This window comes from Bombus bifarius, unplaced genomic scaffold (genome assembly GCF_011952205.1).
Source record: "Bombus bifarius isolate JDL3187 unplaced genomic scaffold, Bbif_JDL3187 scf7180000008307, whole genome shotgun sequence".
Classification (NCBI taxonomy): Eukaryota; Metazoa; Arthropoda; class Insecta; order Hymenoptera; family Apidae; genus Bombus; species Bombus bifarius.
In genome coordinates this window covers 634,708-654,600 of record NW_022884583.1, presented here as the reverse complement: position 1 = coordinate 654,600, position 19,893 = coordinate 634,708, and the positions used below count along the sequence as shown (strand labels likewise).

The window sequence follows — 19,893 nt, the reverse complement described above, 5'->3', positions numbered from 1 at the left end:
CCAACTCTTTGGGAAGTGCCCCGCGTTTTGGCAACGATTACGAATAAGTGAGTTCCTGGCTGAGTGCAAAAGAGAAAATATCGCGATGCATTGTAAATCACGCGCGCTGTATGTTTCTCGTGTAATTAAACAGATAAAATCCGTTTTTCTAGGCAGAGGATATCTGATACGAAATTTTACGATACGGTAATCGTCGTAACGACGCATGAGAATTTTTAACGCGCGTCGGACGTATGAACTAGGAAGCGGAACCGTAGGAAGCAGTCGGGAGAATCGGCGTAAACGCGTAATAAGCACGAACGCCGGTCTCTTTAGATTCACGGAACCAAGTATATTTAGCCGAGAAAGAAACCAACGTCCAACGCGAAGCGCTCCAGCTTTGTTTCCTCTTTTTCGCACGAGCGTAAACGCTCACGGTCGTTATCGTAGGTCAGGAAACCGAGTAAAAATAGCTCCTGTTGGAGATTCCCGCTCAACGCAGCATCTCGATGAGGAGACGGCCATCGATATCGAGATTGACATTTAATTGTCTCGGAGGAAATCCATCCACGGTAACGACGATGCAACACAGTATCTATCGATCGATTATCATCGTTACGCATACGCACTTACATAATTTAACCTTACTATTTCTTTTATAAAATCTCAACGTGACTCTTCCATCGATATCTCACGATCGATCGTTGTCGTACGAGCAATGTCCATTTTTAACGACGATGTAAGTACATGGTTGATAGACGTTATCTATAGATCGATTGTATACTACTACGAATAATCGGAGCCAAAACTCTAGGATCCATGCCAGCAAGCATGGAAATATAACGGAAAGATATAGAAAAATGTTCATCAACGAATCTATATGTAAACATGGATCGAAGCATCGTAAAAAATAACAACAGTCCGAGCTCGAACCGTTCGTCTCTGTCTATTTCACGCAAACAAACGACTATAGACGACGATCGGGGACGCACATGTGCAAAAACGTGACTACGACGAACGAAAACGTCAGCTTTTGCGCGATCTTACGAGCCGGTGATCAGAGTTCCGGAAGAAATTCTCGCTCGTCCTCTGTCGCTACTACCCGATGTCTTCTTCGTTCAATGTGAGTTTGTTGGAAAAAAAATATCCTTGGTCTAGAAAAGGATCTCTAGAATACAGTAACGCGATCGTTGCAGATTCGCTGACAGAACATCGTTATACCTGTGACATTCTGCACACGAGTAAAAATGAACGTACAGGTATACGAATGTTTACCGACGTACGGTCGCGTTTATTTATGCTCGGGCAAATTGGCTCGCTTCCAAATTCGCGATCGATGTACGAAAACTAGCCGGCTGCCAGGCATTTCTATCGCTGATTAGAGATCTGTTCCCCCTTGCCCTGTTATTGCGGCGAAGCAACGGAACGCGCGCACCCTCCTAGTTTCCTGGAAATCCGGGCACTAGAAGACGGACCTTTTTAGAAGACGATTTCGATGCGCGGCTTGAACCGAAATCGGGCCGTCGACCTTACCTACACGCTCCGGAACGGAGCACCGGTTCCAGCGCATGTTTGGACAGTGCTCAAACAAAGGATTTATGGAATAAGGGACAAGAGCCTCGTCAAGATCCGTTTTACTTGTCTTACAAATTCTTGGCGTGTGAGTGATTACATGTTTTGCGATAATTAAAACAAGGCGTAAAAACAACGACGCTTATGCATATATGCAGCTTAACGTTTGAATATTCAAAACTCACGTGAGTATTTTTTTACAACCACGATCACCTCATAGGAGATTCAAGTAGAGACAGCCCGAAGTAAATCAGGCAGCGTGTCAAAGTTAACGTTGCGACAGGCGATGAAAATTCTCGTATCTTCGCAGTTCGTGAATCGAACGTGTGACGTTGTAGCGTGAAAATGATGGAAGCAGCAACTATTTTAGTAGAAGGTCCGCCACGGTGGCGTGTGACGGGTCGTTGGCCTGCAAGAGCATACAGCAAGACAAGCAAACAAGCAGACATGATCCCCCTGCAGGCCCCGCCGACAGAGAGAGGCGTTCCTCATTGGGCCTCACCTGCACCAAATTCCTAGCTAGCCAAGCCCGGTCGTTGAACCCGCCGGAAGAACACGCGAGGCACTCGATCCCTGCACTATATGCCTACAAGAAACGAGATATCGGCCGGCTCGGTCCACGTATGGTCGGCCGATGTAACTCCGAAATCAAGTACTTTCGGTGTTCGATATCGAACTGACATCATCCCCTTGGATGATATTACAGGCTATCGGATGTATTCCGGCTCCTTTGCCTCGCACGTGTCGGCGATGCATGAATAAAACATCACGGCCTGAAATCCCCCGTTTCCTTCCTCTCGTTCTATACACCCGCGACTTCTTTTCTACTATCAACATATACCGAGTATACCGAATATACCGAGTATACCAAACATGCAACAGTTCGTTTATTAATTCGACTCGTATGGAGAGACGAATGCCGTTCCCTTTTCGTTTTTATGAATGAAGGCGTCCGAATGATAAATTATGAATCGAGAATAATGACTCGAGCCATAATTTAGATGGCATCCGAACACGAACGCGCGAGTTCATTAACCTCTGGTCTATGCGCAATTATTCACATTTATGCAAATTTGGAAAAGATGCATCGCGACGTTTGCCGATTGCGCAATGCACATCGGCCAAGTATTCCGAATGGAAACCTCCGAGAGTCTTATGTACATTAAATATATATATATATATATAAATATACTTCCATACATCTAATTTTTTGTCCGTCTCTTCTTTTCTTTCTCTGTTTTTACGTAAATTGATCGAAACCGGTCGTCAGTGCGTCATGAAATTGCAATATGCTCGCGGGTCACGAATAAACATACGAAGGAAAACATCGTAGCGTAGAGACAGCGCGATATTCCAGAATGGGAATATGCTTCGTGGAATTTCTTGAGGAAAATTAACAGAAATCCCCGCTGTATCGCTTCTGATGTCACGCGAGCTCTGTTGCATAATTAATGACAATGGACCCCGGCGAAGGTCACGAGCGAGTTACGCTCGAAGGAAATCCCACGAGTATAAGAAAGTATAGGCATCTAAACGGCGTTCGGTTCGCCTTCTCGTTGCTTTCTTTCCTATCGGTCGAAGCTAAAACGATCGGATCGCCAGAGCTCAAAGCGATTTGCTCGTTAAACGTTAAAGAGGCATCATCGAGGTTTCTATTTTCATTTATCCATGAACATTCCACGAACATTCCACGATCGAAGGTGGAGTTTAATGGTTGAGTCTAATGGCGAACGGCGAGGCGAGGCGAAGAAACGCGCGCGTTCTAAAAGCGCTTCGAGCGACGTAGAAGCACGCGTTGTCGTGCGAACTGATCCATCGAAAGGAAAGTTGTATCGCCAAAAGCAAATCTCATTGTGAACCTGGGAGTGCATCGTAAGTTATGTAAGCGACTCATTGGCGGCTTAGATACCGGTAATACCGGCATCAGCCGACCGAACAACCATTCAAATGCCAGTACCATGCGCGTGTATCTCTCGCTCCTCAGAAATTACCGATGCACCGCGATCGTCGCGGCGAGGCGTATGCAAATTCTCTTTTCTTTCCGATTATTCATTCCAATCTGTCCAACTAGCAGCCACGTACAATTTGCATCTTCGATTCCCGTGTTTGGAAAACAAGCTACTGCGAAATCGTATCTACGGATAATCGATATCCATCGTTGAATGAGATTTTCGAGAAAAGTTTAGATTAATTTTTATAAAAAAAAACTTCTTTTCTATCCCTTGAGTGACAACTGGCATTTCGATCCGAGAAATAACGTTATGCGTTACAGAGTGAAGACAATGAAAGCTAGGAAATTAGGCAGCGGGAAAGCGTTGAGACAAAGGATCGAGGAACCGGAGATTCTCGCACTTAATAGTTTTCGACGCTTTTTCCGAACGTTTGTCGACGTAGAGCGTTCGAGAGACATGGTAGGAGTAATACCTCGTCAAGCTGAGAATCACTGCAGCGTCGAGGCTTCCTAAACAATACTCAACTCACTTTCACTTCGTCCCCACCGCTTTGCTAAGCTGTCGTTTGTAGCGTCGTCATCGTCATCGTCACACTTGCTCTATTATGTGTAAAATATATCACATTTTCGATATCGACCGATTAGACGGATTAGGCCAACGGGGGATAGAGGCGTAGACAGGACGGTTTTCGCGACAAACGTTGGTTCAACGAGGCATACGACGATTAATAATCAGACGATTTATCTAAGACGATAATTGAGGCGCGTGCGGTTCGTTCACCGACTCAAAAAGCGTACGCGCGTTCCGCAGGAAAAACGGTCTAATTATAGAATATATATCAGCGAACGGCGATAGCGAAATCGATGCTGCTTTAATTCAGACGAACGATCGAGATTTGCAAGCAATGCACAATTAATAGCAATACGATTAACCTTTTCCGTGTAAATATTCATCGTGCATTATCGTACACAATGGAATCGGTGCAGAACGTGCAAGACAAACCGATTCAAGTAGGTGCGCGCTTACATATTTTTAAGCGACGTAGAAATTGTTGATAACAGGATGAGGCGCATCGAAGCCGTTCCAACGATAATACACGATGATAATCAACGATTTAATATTGCGCTTTATACTCAAATGAGCCGATAATTTTCCTTTCTCCGATTATTTGCCAGCGATTTGCGCGTCTTTTCTTTCTTATTGATTCGTTAATTTGTCCGCTCGACGAACTTTTCGCGGGGGTAGAACGCAGGCGATAATTATTATAATCGAGGGAAACGAATATCGTCTCACGGTGTTCCAATGGAATATGATTATAGAAATATCTGGAGTCATTTCGCAAGGATCTCCGGCGGATTTGCAACGTCGTTCATTGTTTCGCGAACTTTTGTCGGGCGTCGCTTCTGAAGCGTCGATTGGCGCGCAACTAGAATCGAGCCTGGGAAGATTGCAAAAGCGGAATTCTTACGGGCGACTACAATAGAACGGACGACCGTCGAATCCGCTCCAGATTCGCGGGACGAACCGATCCACATCTCTACCTAGTCGCGACAATTTGGCAAACCTGTGCCTAAACGAGTCGCTCGACGAATAATATCCTTCGTCGAAAGAGAAGCGGTTGGTCGGAAGAGTTGCGTTGTTGTCGTAACCACCCTTGACGAACATCCATCCGATTCTCTTCTGGCAGACCACATTCTCGCCATGTACCGACTTTCTTCTTCTGGAATACTAATTATTTTCGATTAACGGAGATCCCCTCGAGTAGCGCCGTTCGATTTCGCGACTCGGTTTTTCAACGTTTCTGTTGTTTTTCTACCTACCGGGCCATATCAGAAGCATTTTGTCCCGGTTACTCTAGCGGAATGGTGTCAGTTACATAAGGACTCCTGCCGTGCCCAGAAGTGTCGAGGGTTGCTGGAGGGGATCGACGAGATATCGTCGGAGCGAGGGACGGAGGATAGCGAGTTCGAGAGGAGCAGAGAAAGAGAGAGGATTCTTGGAGAGTGAAAGGGAAAGAAGAGGATCAACGAGGGGGGAAAAGAAGGAGAAGGAGAGAGACAGAAGCGTGGGGAGGTGGAGGTAAAGCAGAGAAAAAGAAAGAGAGTCGTGCATGGAAGGGAAACCCAATGAACGAAGAGATTCAACGAAAATCAACCAATGACGACGTGGTACCGGCCATGGCGCTTTTTACAAAGCACAGCAAGGGAGGGGTGAAGAGACGAAAAAAGTGAAAGTTTGCGCCAACAGTACGGATAGCCGACACCTTGTGTACCCTCCGCTCTTCCTCGCCACGATTCAGCCCTTCTCAAATTTTTTCCCCTTCTCCACCCCCCTCTCTCTCTTTCGCTCTCTCTCTCTCTCTCTCTCTCTCTCTCGTTGTGACTGTTTACTCGTAAATCCCGAATCCTTCGGAATCGACAGGTTTCGGTGATAAAACGTTTCCTTCGACTCCGATTCTGCTCTCTTCTGTCTCTCTCCGCTTGTTTTCGATCGATAATCCTCGGCCGCTGCCGAATCTTTATCGTCATACGCTCGTATTGTTTATTTCCACTGGAGGAATTTTCGATGGCAGCGATCCAGTACGCCGAGTTGTGGAAAAGTTCACTTGTATGCGATTTTTTCTTTCTTTTTTTTTTTTTTTTTTTTTGTTCGTAACGTTGCCCCGTATCGACTATTCCGTCGCTATCCAAAGTAACTCTCGTTGTCGGTGCGCGGTGCCTGGTGGGGCACACACACACACACACACGCACACACACACAGCGGTGAAGCGAAGAGCCGAGCAAGCACTCTGGCGCCCTCGATTTCACTTTCATTACGAGGCCAAAGGAGCGCTTCGCTTACGCTCATTCACTCTCGTTCCTTCATAGCTGCGTGTATACATAGGCGTTCATGAGCGCGCGCACTTAGCCTATATTTTTACGCCTGCTTGGATACACCGATCGTGAAACTGGAACTCTTCCTTTCCCCTCTTTTTCCAGATCTAAAATACGCTAGGCCTAACCGGGGGAACCGGATGAGTTTGTATGTTCAACAGTGATCAGCCATATCGCGGCGAAACATATCGCAATGTTACGACTTCATTAACAGAAATTGATATTCGAAGCGCAGGATGGTGTGTCCGCGAATCGTTTTCATTTTGACGTAGCTAGGAAGAGGAAAGAAAATTCCGCGCATAACCCGGCGGAGAAACATAGCAATTAACGCGAATTACGGGACGCCGCGTTTCCAACAAACGTTTCACCTGATACGTAAATTACACGGCGCGGCGTATCGTTAAAAGATAATTAAAAAGATTGTGCTTCTGCAAAATGCCGTTCGATCTTCGCGTTTACTCCAAAAGCGCCGCTATGAAATACGATCGCTGTTGGGATCGACGAAATTCAGTGGGAAAAATTATTATTTTTCATCGATTAGCACTTTTATAGTGCGGTGAAAACAGCGTTTAATACAATATAAATTAAAACGTTGCATAGCACGAGGACAACGTTCGAGATATCCAGTCCTTCGTTACTTCTCTCCCTCTTTTTCCAATTTCAACGTTTTAACGAAGCCGAGAAGCTTCAATTAGTTTTTAAAATGGTAATTTCTATCTGCGTTTTGCCGTTCTGCAGATAAGAACCAATTACTGTAGCGCACGATATTTGAATTATCATTAAAAAAAAAACCTCGCCGTGTAATCTGCTCTAGCCGCAGAAAAAGAAGACAAATTACTCGTTACGACCTAAGACGATGATTTTAAGATTAGGCAACAACTCCGTTCGAACTGAACTCTGTTCCATCGTAGACTGGTGGAATTAAGAAATCGTTCGCACTCAATTGCATCGAGTACATAAAAATACGACCGGAATGTTTGGTATATTTCGGCCGTGGAAGCAAACGCTAGCTAGCGAAACTTTTCGAATATTTTCGCTATCGCATGTACAGAAAGTATTATCGGCCCGCAAACTTTCACCGTTTAAAAATTACGCGCACTATTTTTAAATCGAATAAATCGTCGAATAAATAGCGCTATGAACAGAAATACATAAAATTCGCAGGAAGGACATCTAGATCGAAGTTAGATCAAATTCTAAATATCTCATTGACACGTTGGTATTCGTGTATTTTAAGTAGAATGAAATTAAACTCGAAATTATCGTAGTTTGAAATCTGGCCGAGCGGCCAGGTGATGGCAGAGGCGGCGGAACTGTAGGAGATCCGTCATGAAGTCGGGGAAGAGGGGGTATTTCGTAATGTCAACGAAGAAAACGCCGTCGCTGCCAGGAATTGACATAACATCGGTGAAAGTAACCCACTACCTTGGCCTTAGGTTACGAGCTGCGCTTAGGATAAATGAAGTATATAGAGAGCGATCGCGGCAGCTCCGTACTCCGTAACGGGGCACGTAACGTAGATCGACCGGGTCGTTTAACGTCTTGTCACTTTTACCGCGCTCCACATACAACCGCGCGACCAAAGTGGGCTGGCTCGCGCAACGAGACGTTCTCACACATGCGATTCGCTTCGGGCGACAGTACTACGCTCGTGCATGCTGCTTCAAAACGAAGGTCAAGGTCGGTACACCCGTCACCATTGGTAACTGCGCCCTCTCACCCTTGACTGAACAACCACCAGTGCGACGTCCCGCACTTACGCTTTTCGTTTTACTTCCTGCTCTTATTCTTTTCTCACTCTCGTCTGGTAACTTTATTCGCTCGTATGTGACGCGATCATGACAAGTAAATTAGGATGCCAAAGATACCAACAGCCGTATTCCTTAAGAAGAGACGCGTGAGCATCTAAATAGAGAAAGCGGTAACGAAGTTTTAGTAAACATTAATACGCGAAACACATTCTGAACTCGCCAGACGATCTAATAGAATTGAGTCGAACGTTAACCAGATTTATTCACCGCGTTCTTATCTCGATGTTTTTCGAGAGGCAACCTAGAAAATGGTAACGAATCGTTTCTATGTTGAATGTTAGCGAACACATGACAAAGCGAGCACGAGGACACGTCGCTCGATATAAATTGACCAAACGATAACAGATGGCCACAAGACCGAACAGTAATTTCGTTTCGACTTATTTTTATCTGTTCCTGTGTGATTCTCCTGAAAACCGCATTGACAAGGGAGAAAACTCGGTCAATCGTGAGGTTTCGAAGTTGCTGAAGTCGAGTCGTAGACTTCGATCCACGAGACTCCGTCGCGCTTCCGATTCTAGGGGCCGGAAAAGGGCACGACGCCGCTGGCTAGCACTATATGTGGTCCACGCGCGATATCCGCGTTGTGGCTCTGACGACAAGTAGCTAGTAATGCCGTGACCTTGACTCTGGCTAGCCAAGCAGCTGGCTGCTCGGCCAGGAATAAGCACGATGCGCGGTTACCATGTTGCCACGCTAATATTAGCGTACACAGCCGCGTGCACTACGAGTGACCGAGTGACCGATGTGTTCCTGGTGCATCCGTTTCATTGCTTACTTCCTTGCGCCGATAATAAAAGAACAGAGACACTCGGACGCGATGAGTCTCGCGAGAGACCTCCGCCCTCTCTGTTCTCTTAAGACGAATTAAGTAGAATCTACCGAGGTAAAAGAACGAATTTTTCAATCTATAACCGAGGAAAAGCTAACTTGGCAGACTGTGATGCGAGGAGCGAAGAATCCTACGTTACGATTCGCAGATGAACATAATGATCCAGACGGGTAAAAGGTCTGTTGTGATTCGCCTCATATCCGTGTGTCCTTAAACTAAGAATAGTCCTCCTCTCGGAGTATCTCTAGCAGGTTATCTACGTAAAATTCGCTAGGCAGATGCTACACATCTTCTCTCTGTACATCTGAGTACATAGCGTTTGCGGAATAAGAAACGGACGAATCTTTAAGAATTTTTCATAAACTTTCAGTAGAATGATTAACGGCTAGTCTATTAGCAAATGTAGTTACGGAATATGTCGAATGCTGAGTTCAAACACACGATGTATGCTCTGGTCAGTGGAATTATTCCGGAGGTCAAAGGGTAAGCTAGCATCATATAGGAGATTAAATCTGCTAATTATATTCTTTCGTTCTGGCAACGATTTGTCGATTCGTAGTGAAAGAGGACCGAAAGTTGTTTCGTTTACTTTCTGATTTTCTTTCCAATGGATGTATATATTTATTTATTTATTTAATTTATTCGTGATATATTATATATATTATCTCGAGAGCAGTGATGCTACGATCATCAGTATTCTGCACCGGAATGCAAATTTTTCCAACTACGTCTGTGTCTAATATGTTATCGACTGTTTGACCTTTTGCAATTTTTGTTTCTCTAAATAACGTCACTGCGCCTCAATGTCAGGACTAATCGAGACGTCACAACCAATCGAATCATTCCGACGCAGGAATTAGTTAGTATTTGCAACTATTATACTAATCTTTACATGATACAGTCTAACTCGTACAAGACACGGTCAGAAAAATCCACGAGCTTATGGTCATCACGTGGCACACACGCCAGGAACATAGAAAAACTACGAAAAAAGAGTGCAAAGGCGAAGGTCGGGTAAAATCGTTCCTGTTGTTTCGCCGCGAGATTTCACGAGCCAACGAAGCAGGAAGATATCGCGTAGCTTCTGTTATCACAAGCGGAGCGGCGAAGAAGAGGCACAAGTAAGGTTAAGAAAAAAGAAACGAGCCATAACCTCGAGTGACATGATTGCTAGGGTCGCGTTATTACTAGGCTAATGACGCAATTGTATCGCGATGCGCATCGCAGGGGGTCTCCGTTGTCATTGTTGTTTTCCACTTTGAACGTTGCACACGCATCCTCTTTTCTTCGCTCTCTCTCTCTTTCTCTCTCTCACTCTCTTTTCTACTCTCCGCTTTTTCATTCCGTCGACCAGAACCCAATGTGTCTCGCTTAGATTCTCTGTTTTCATCGTGGTACGCGATCCAAGTTATTTCATGGATTATCAAGAATCGACGTCAATGACGCGTGCTCGATTTCTCAGAGGCGCGTGATGATGAAATCTCGCCATCTAATTACTCGCCATCGATCGGAATTTTCAAGCGTCGCGCTCAAACAGCTCGAGAGAGACAGTTTTTGCGCGTTTCGGTGTTTCCGTGATCTATGCGCGTCCTTGTCGATCAATGGAAGAGGCGTAAGATTTACGATCAGACGCATACGAATTTCGTGGCTAGTTTCGTCGAAGGTACGACAACATGCGATACATGATAGGAACGCGAACGAAAAATGTACCGATAGCCCTATAATAGCTTTGATAACCCTTTTCCCGGTCGACCGATAGCCGGACCAGTTGAAATAATGAATTTCATCCTCTACTCGATATTATTCTTCTCAGCTTCCACACGCGGATGGCTGGAGCCTATCAACGATTAGATAGAAGGGTTACTTGGACAAAAAAGACATGGCAAATACTGGGACATTTGGAATGGAAATCACGCGACCGCTTCTCGTCGATAAACTTCAAGTTCGAACAAACTGAAATCGAATCGAATTAAATCGCTGAAACGACGAAATGAAGGTAACAAGCCATGAATGGAGGAGGGGAGGGCCATGGAAGATTTAGAACGACGAAGGAATACTTTATCTGATGACTGTACGAATTCCAAGAAACACCCCTCTCCCGTCTCAATTTACCCGCTCGCGGCTCCTGTACAAAAGTAGGTTACGGTTCTCGTCGGTTCCTCGTAAAACCCCCTACGTGCATACTCGCACACCTACTTTTATCAGGCCCACTCGTGCCTACACGTTCCACCGAGTGGGCACGCTTGTATACGAGTCCGGTGTGACGAGTCAGCAGTAACCGAGATTTCGACACGGACCTCCAGGTATTCCCTGATGTAGCTGCCATCGACAAATGGAGGTACCTAATGATCGTCATTGCATTCGCCGTAAATTTTGCTTATGTAGAACTGGCAGAGTAACTCGTACAGGGAGCACACGCAAAGACAAACATTGAGAGATACAATTTCGAATCGCTATTGCATCAGCTTCCCATTCACAGACACGTGTACCATCGTTCGATATTCGTAGTTTACAAAAAATTTAGCTCTTCCTTCGATATTTTAAATTATCTTCTATTCCCGAGAAGCAATTTTTTTTTTTTTATATACTTAACGAAATGACATATTTATATAATTTCTATGAAAGATACTGGAAACATACTACGACCTCGCTTGACAAACTATCGTTTCATATAAAACGTTCAATTACTTAAACTCTGTGTTCCACTAATGTAAAAGTATCGTTCTACGTGGACATCGATATAGGTAAGTACTTTCGAGTTATTCGCGCGTGTTTCGTTTTAGCATGAAAAAATAAAAAACGAAAGAAAGGAAGAACGATGGAGGATCACGATGCAACCGCGGTCGTTGGTCCACGGTAGCCAACGATCAGCTGCAGTTCGCTCCGTGGCGGCCGCTACTTACACTCTCGCCGCTAACTGCTCACCTTCACCTCGTCTCTTACTCAACGATCGCGATCGTGCCGAGTTCTACCCCCGTTGCGTAATTACCGGCGCGCGATCATTACCGAGTCAAATCGTCACTCGAGCGGAATAAGTGCGTATACCGAGTAATATAAAATTATGTTGGCCGTTCGTATGTACAAAGTACAAAACCGGTGAGAAGCTGGAGTATCACCGAAACGAGCGTCTCATCCAGTCTCGTGCCGTGCCGCCAGAATTATCGGACAAACATGTTATCGAACATGGCCTAGAGGGATCGCCTCGCATTCACCGTTGCTGATGCAATTTTCGTAATTACAACCTCCGGATTATGATCGAGATGTATAACGAATAAACAATCGAAAGTTGGCTACGATTTCGATCAATGCAAATCATAGTAGAATTGAGAAAATGGATGTGAGTGAATAGTTTCGCGGAAATGACGTCGTCCATTGGATTTCTTTGATTTATTTCTTGAGATATACAGGGTGATTGGTAACTAGAGGTACGAGCGGAAAGAGGGTGATTCTATGCGAAAAAAGAAGCCGAAAATATAGAATAAAAATTTTTTTTTTAATTTTTTTTTTTTAATTTTTCCATCGAGACAACGATCTACAGTGAGATCCGTTATAACGAGACGTGATAAAGTGCACCGTACCGAGCGGAAATTCAAAGTCGATTTTCTCGAAAACAAAGCCTCGAACGAAAAATTTTTATTCTATATTTTCGACTTCTTTTTTCGCGTAGAATCACCCCCTTTCCGCTTGTACCACCAGTTACCAACCAGCCTGTATATTGAAAATCTATAGTTAGTACTCGATTAATTTCTCGTATTCTTACAATATCGTGCGACGCTCGTGGTACAGATTATAGTTACGATGTAACAAAGGCGCATTATATTTGGAACAAAGTTTAATTTCGACTTTAATTTCAACTTCAATTCTTTTATACCGTGGATCATTGTATTACAATGGATCACTAATGATCCATCAAATAGCTACTAAAAATATAATAAGGCAAAGGGTTTCATTTTAATTATGGTGTAACTGCGAGTGAATTTTTCAAAAGTAAATGATTATATAACAAGGCGACAACAACTAAAGAACAACGGTTACTCGAGACATTAATGCAGTCACTTGAAACAATCAAAGCGTTTTTGAAATTAACCTCGCGATAGCTCCTGTTAAAAAGATTAACCCGTTGCAAAGATATCGTCGTTAACTATAGCTTTTTGTAAGAACTGGCGCTTCGATTACCACCATAAAAAAGTGGAGACGCGTAGTATGCTGCGCGTGTAGGTTCCAAGGACCTTCTGATTTTTTCGTAGGCCAGTTCAACCGATTCTTGATAAGAAGCGTCGTCTCTCTGACTTTTCCGCGCGCGTGAACACGCTTCAGAGACAAAGCTCGCGTCTTGCACGAATTGAACGTTGAACTCCGACAATGACACGAAGCAGGCAGCATCTTTTCGACCGCTGATCATCGTGAATCATCAGTCGGTCACGAGTCGGCGATATTACACGACAACGATACTTATATCGGTGCAGATTTAGATAAATTGGCGGTTTTTTAGGAGGAAACCGAATCAACTCCAAGTCGTGAACTTTTAAACTATAACCAGGCATATCGTATGTTAATAAAACCATCGAGTTAATGCGATCCAACGAAATCAGTAGAACCGTAGAAGAAGGAGCATCGCTCAAGAACAGAGGAGGGACATTTATCGTGTGAGGGAAAAAAGCAGAAGAATTTCTACGCAATAATTCATAGTAGCAGAGAAAACATGTTTTGTCCATGACACAATGTGTATTAGTGAATCAACAAGATCGTTTATTTTGTTTATTTTCCTCGATATGATCGACGTGCTTCCGTCATTATTATCGTCATCCCTTTACGTATGTCTCGCGTTAGTAATTTTTTTGGAATAAGAATGAAGTCGCAACATGAACTTTGAGATAGATCGAGCCGTATCCCGATAACGCTGAACCGTAGAATATACACCACAATGTACGAAGTTTGGCGAGGAAGTGCCACGAAAAATGAAGGACTCGAGTGATCAAGCAGGGGAAGCGATAGAATGCGAGAACAGTTTTAACTTTTATCGAATCTAGCGTCGCACCATCGACCCCGTCGACCCTCAAAACCCGATAAAACGAGCGGCTTCTATTCGAACATCAAATGCGTTCGCGCGTTATCGAGCTGTTTTATCCTGTGGTAAACCGAACTGTCGCGTCGTCATTGAAAATTCCACGGTATCTATAAAGTTACTTGACCCTTTGGCACATCGAATTTTTTGAAAAATTTTTTCCATATTTTAGCACGATTATATATGTGTTCGAAGAAATGTGGCATTGAATATATCATTCCACGCGTTCCATATCTGTATGGTTTAAATCGTCCCTATATGGTCATAACATTAAAATTTAGAGAACTAAGCCAAGCAAATGTACGAAAAAGAGTACGAAAAAAGATTCGACGTTGTCGGAAAGTTTTCGTACGATAATCGTATCAATTAGTATATGCGAAACTATCGTAAACCTCGTAAAGTATTCCGTGAACGAATGATCCGATCTCGGTTGTCCTTTACCCACGGAAGATCGTCAAACGAGACTGGTCCGTGTAAAATTGAAGATCGAAGGAAATCCTCGTCTATCCAGTGACAGAAGTAAAAATACTAAAAAGTTATTCGTATAGTTGATTCGTAAAATCCCTGCTGACTGATCTGAATTATACATGTATTGCAGCACAAAGATCTGATTAGAATTCGATGGTGTCTCGTGTATAATGCAAGATCATTATCGTCCCTTATCATCGGTTCAAGTTCGGATACCATGTTTTTACTATTGCGATAACCCACAATATAAACGAAGAAAATGAAAAGAATAACTATAACAGGCAACTGTGTTTAATGCAACATTAGAACGATTACACTGAGCCAGCGCAGCCTTACGATTCATACTTGGGAAGTAGAAAGATCTACTGGAAGATCGAATCAACCTGTAAGAGAGAGAAGGATGGAATTGATACGCCTTTACTCTCTGATGCATCAAACGAGCGTTTGGAAAGGGACCAGAACGACGATAATATAGCTAGAAAAGAGTAGAAGAATGTTATCGTTATCGGTGTTCCGTGGCAGGCAAACATCGACTGCTTTAACACAAAGAATCGCAAGGAAAATATGCAATAACATATTATCATATTTCGTATTGTAACACATAGTAATACGTCGACTACATGGGTGGTGCGATCACGACACAGACCAATCAGTGAACACGGTAAAGTGCCTTACCCCCTTACACGTGACCCTGTCTTCATCACGACTACGTCATATCGCTGACCCCACGAGCAAAATAATACGCGATATTTAACAACGTTTTACCGAAACACCAACATATTTTGTACTCCATGGTATCGAAGTGTGACGTGCCCTCGCTTTTGATTATCTTAATGTTATAAATCACGCGATACATGGACCGTGGAGTACGCCTCCACGTGGAACGATATGTCAAGTCGCCGCTCGGACCGTGTTTTACTCCAACGAAAAGTTCGAAGGTTCCTTTTTTTCGGGAAACTCGTTATCGTTATTGATACAGATAATCGTTTCGTAGCAATAAATCAGTCCTGCATTATAGGAGTCTCTCCATGAGTACGAAAGAAATACAAGAGAAATAAATATAACGTTTATAGAATAGCCTTAAAACGTTGATAGTTATGCACAAACAGAAGTGTAGTTTATAGTATTCTTGGTACACGTATCTGCGTTAATAAAATATACAACATTATTATTAAATTGATTCAGTTCGACTTACTCGGATTCCAATATTTCTTCCATTTATTTAGGAAAATGGATTCAAATTAACGACCCTCTGCGTCGCACGTTCATATACTCCTAGCGCCACCAATCGGGATTGTCTGAAAGAATATATAGCAATGAATTTTACTGTATTGGCAATAGTCGATAAGTACGTGGATATTCTAAAAATACAAATATACGTATATATGAAAATTTTCAATCGTATATATTTTTTACTTCACTAGCCCATCATAAAAAAATAAGAAATAATACAGATGTAGATATTTCCTCGTTTTTATCAAATTTTCTATAATAATTATTTTATTTTTTAATAGTTATAGCATGTTATAATACCACAGACAAGGTGCAGAATAGACATTCAATGCTTTTTGGTATTCCACACCTTGGGATCAGTTGACCTGACCCCTTACCATGTCTAAGTTACCATGTCTTACTAGTTACGTCTCACTATATTATTATTATTATTATCGATTCAGTATGGTAGCATGAATGATAGGAATACATGTTATCATAGACAAGTATCTGTGGTATCATATACTAGAGCTTTATGTATATAATCGTTTTCCATACAATTCTAAATAAACAAATCAAATATGGACTATAACTTACGATTAGTTCATACCATTGACTATCTGGTCGTTACAGGTTAATGATATTCCATCAAGAGCTGCTTTTATACTTTTACTTACATTTTCTGTAAAATTGATATTGTACTTTTGTTTTATCACTATTTAAGTATTCTTCTAGGCATATATTATTAAATGTTGATAAGAAAACACTTATTTTGATACTAAAACACAACGAGCACAAAAGAACGACACTGTTGCGCGGTTAAAATTTACGCGGTAAAACCGCGTAAGAATATGGCGCCAAAACACCAAATGCGCTCTCTATCATTGAACAGTTGTATTAACAAGATGACAAGCATTCGACATTAGAGCCTGTTGTAAAAATGGCGCTTGCTGAAGTTTGCGGTCTGAATTCGTTTGTTGACTTTAATGTCTCGCGCGAAGAAGATAACTATTCGCGACAAGTTGAGAAATATAGTGGAAATTTTATCAACAATGTACAACTAGCAGTACCACCATATATAAATGTAAGTAAATTATTCAAATCCGCTGTTGGTTTCCTACATAACCATTGTACAATTTAAATTTGCTACATCATGTAATTTCACCGTTTCTAAAATCTCTTTCTTGATATGAATAGCCAGCAGAAAAATTGGCACAACTTGCAGAAGGAACCGATGAAGCAGGGAAACATTTGAAGATTAAATTTGATCATGGAACTACTACACTGGGTTTTCAATATAGAGGTGGAATTGTTCTTGCTGTTGACTCACGAGCAACAGGAGGCCAATTTATTGGTAAAACAAAATGCATATGTATTGAATGTTATATTGTCAAAAAAAAAATATTATATCTTCTTTTTCCATAGGTTCATCCACCATGAAGAAAATCGTTGAAATCAATGATTATCTCCTTGGAACTTTAGCTGGTGGTGCTGCGGATTGTGTTTATTGGGATAGAGTCCTAGCAAAACAATGTCGTACATATGAATTACGGAATAGAGAACGTATTTCCATTGCTGCTGCTAGCAAACTTCTATCAAATATGATATATAATTACAAAGGAATGGGATTAAGTATAGGTGGGCTTTTATCTCCTTCAAGGTCAATAACATCCACAATAGATTTGTTTAATGAAATTAACAAAATATTTATCAATGATGTCAGGTATGATGCTTGCTGGATGGGACAAAAGAGGACCTAGCTTGTACTATGTTGATTCAGAAGGTGCTCGTACACCAGGAAAGGTTTTCAGTGTAGGATCAGGTTCTATTTATGCATTTGGTGCACTAGATTCTGGCTATCGCTGGGACTTGACCGACGAAGAGGCTTATGAACTTGGCAGAAGATCAATTTACCATGCCACTCATAGAGATGCTTACTCTGGTGGTATAGTAAGAGGTATGTAATCATAAAGAAAGAAAAATTTGACGATATGTTACAATGTGAATCTTTTACAGTGTATCACATGAAGCCAACTGGTTGGGTGCATATTTCTGATGAAGATTGCAAAGATCTTCACTACATGTACCAAGATCAGAAACAAGGAGGACTTAATTAATAGCATTTATAGCTTATTGTATTCTGTGAAATGTTTTCTTTAATAAAATTTACTTTGAGATACAAAATTTTTGTATCTATTTTACTCGTGATTTTACACTTTAATAGATATTTATTCGTCGTAAACATGTAATTTAATCGTTATGAATGTCATTTTCCAATATTGCAAAGAAATTACGAACAACATTCAAAACAAAAATAAAAGATAAGACGAAAAGGACGTGTCTTGAAGCTACATCCCCACTGCTATCTCCCACATATTACAGCGCCAACCGCCATCGAATCAGTGTGATTGGTGTCGTAGTGCAACAAGACGTGTTATTCCGTAGAAAGAAAAATAAGTGCTTTAGTTATATTTTAGTGTTTTAATTAAAGACGCATAAATGTCAAGTCCAAAAGAGTATAAACTCAAGGGTGGACATCCTCCTGCAGGTAACGAAATAAATCGCAATTTCTCTTGAAACGGAGAAGGTTAACATGTTTACACAACTAAGCCAAATGACGTTACATGCACCTGTCTGGATATTTCAAGGCCATCTGCTCGTTTAACTCTCTCTTAATCAAAATTTACGTTTTATATCTTTGTTTCAGTAAAAGCAGGAGGAATGAGGATCACCCAGCATAAAACACCGAAAGAAGATCGGGAAATAAAACCAATTAAAGACGTGGACGAAAGTAAAACATCGAGTAGGTAAGCAAATTAAATATCTTTATCTTTAAATCTACGCTAACAATAATTTCATATTTCAATAATGTGAATAAATGAAAAGTAGTACATAAATACGGTTGTCATTCATTTGATCATTTGGTAAATAAACTGTACCGATAAAAACACGATTGACCTCTGAAACAACCATTGTCTATAGTCAACAATATACGCCTGATGTGCAATATCTGCTTACTTGCGTCATCATCCGTATTACGCATTAAGATAATATGATACGAACAATATGAATATATATAAAAGAGGGAATTGTTTCTGTATTGAAGTAAAAACAACTAAAAATATAATATTATCTGTTATAATAACAATTTAGTAATTATATGATTAATAAAATATATATATATTGATTGTGTTTTAGTCCACCAAAAACTCTCATGATCAGTGGAGTTCCTGCAAAAGGAAATGCAGATTTTCCTCCAGAAGCTGTGCAACTCTTCCATGAAAAGCCTGTTCCAACTCACGATGCACGGCCAGCTCATTCTTCACGTCCAATTATTATCCATCAGCCAAGGAAATGAACGATGCGCATATTGTATACCAACTGGTGGCTATCAAGAGGAGCATTAGCCTACATACTTATCCATTAAATTAAAACAAAAAAAAAAAGAAAAAATATAAATGATAAATATCTATATATGTGTGTACTTAAAAGTTTCTGTGGGCTATTAGGACTTTATGCGCTTAAAATCTCCTAAGCATATAGTCCTTAACCCAAGAAGCTTTGGTTTCATGCAATATGAAACAAAGTACGAGAGTTTATTACTGTTATTAAGAAGAAAAGAATTTATCTTTAATATGACGCCGCAAGATTCCTGTATCGACATTTAGGCAGATGATTTACTTCGTTTTCTGAAATAACACTTATTGAAACGCAATTCTTAGATTAGATTGTTACACGATAGCACGCTCTTATCTCAAGTTACATGATAAACTATTTGTAACCGTTTTCGGGACCAGTTTGTAGTTGAGATTGTGTAATACTTCAAACAATTATGCATTTTTATTTTTAAATTTGTGCATTTTCATTTTCGATCTATCGTAAGCATTATAAAAATTTCGTTAATTAATTGTACCTACATATGTACATATTATTTAGTTTTTCACTGTGAAAAAGAACTATTTTACTTATTGTAACTTTGAAGCATATAAATGTCAAACAAGACCCACAACATTGGCCACAGTTTGTATGAGACTTGAAGAAAAAAATATACGTTTTAAAACGTAAAAATTAAACATTTGAATTATTTTCTTTTCCTCTTGGCTTTACGGCCGTATACGTGCATCGAGCA

At 41.5% G+C, this 19,893-nt stretch overlaps 2 protein-coding genes across 2 annotated transcripts; both read left to right on the top strand.

Annotated features, from left to right (window-relative positions):
• The first annotated feature begins 16,647 nt into the window (after positions 1 to 16,647).
• On the top strand, positions 16,648 to 17,965 carry LOC117212483 (proteasome subunit beta type-5). Its single transcript, XM_033457366.1, has 5 exons — positions 16,648 to 16,848; positions 16,962 to 17,118; positions 17,190 to 17,402; positions 17,488 to 17,721; positions 17,781 to 17,965. Exons 1-5 carry the CDS (start codon positions 16,705 to 16,707, stop codon positions 17,879 to 17,881), a joined length of 849 nt encoding a protein of 282 aa, XP_033313257.1. The 5' UTR covers positions 16,648 to 16,704; the 3' UTR covers positions 17,882 to 17,965.
• Positions 17,966 to 18,129: 164 nt separating this feature from the next.
• On the top strand, positions 18,130 to 19,618 carry LOC117212484 (death-associated protein 1). The gene is made up of 3 exons (XM_033457368.1): positions 18,130 to 18,312; positions 18,472 to 18,571; positions 18,963 to 19,618. Exons 1-3 carry the CDS (start codon positions 18,264 to 18,266, stop codon positions 19,120 to 19,122), a joined length of 309 nt encoding a protein of 102 aa, XP_033313259.1. The 5' UTR covers positions 18,130 to 18,263; the 3' UTR covers positions 19,123 to 19,618.
• Positions 19,619 to 19,893: the final 275 nt, after the last annotated feature.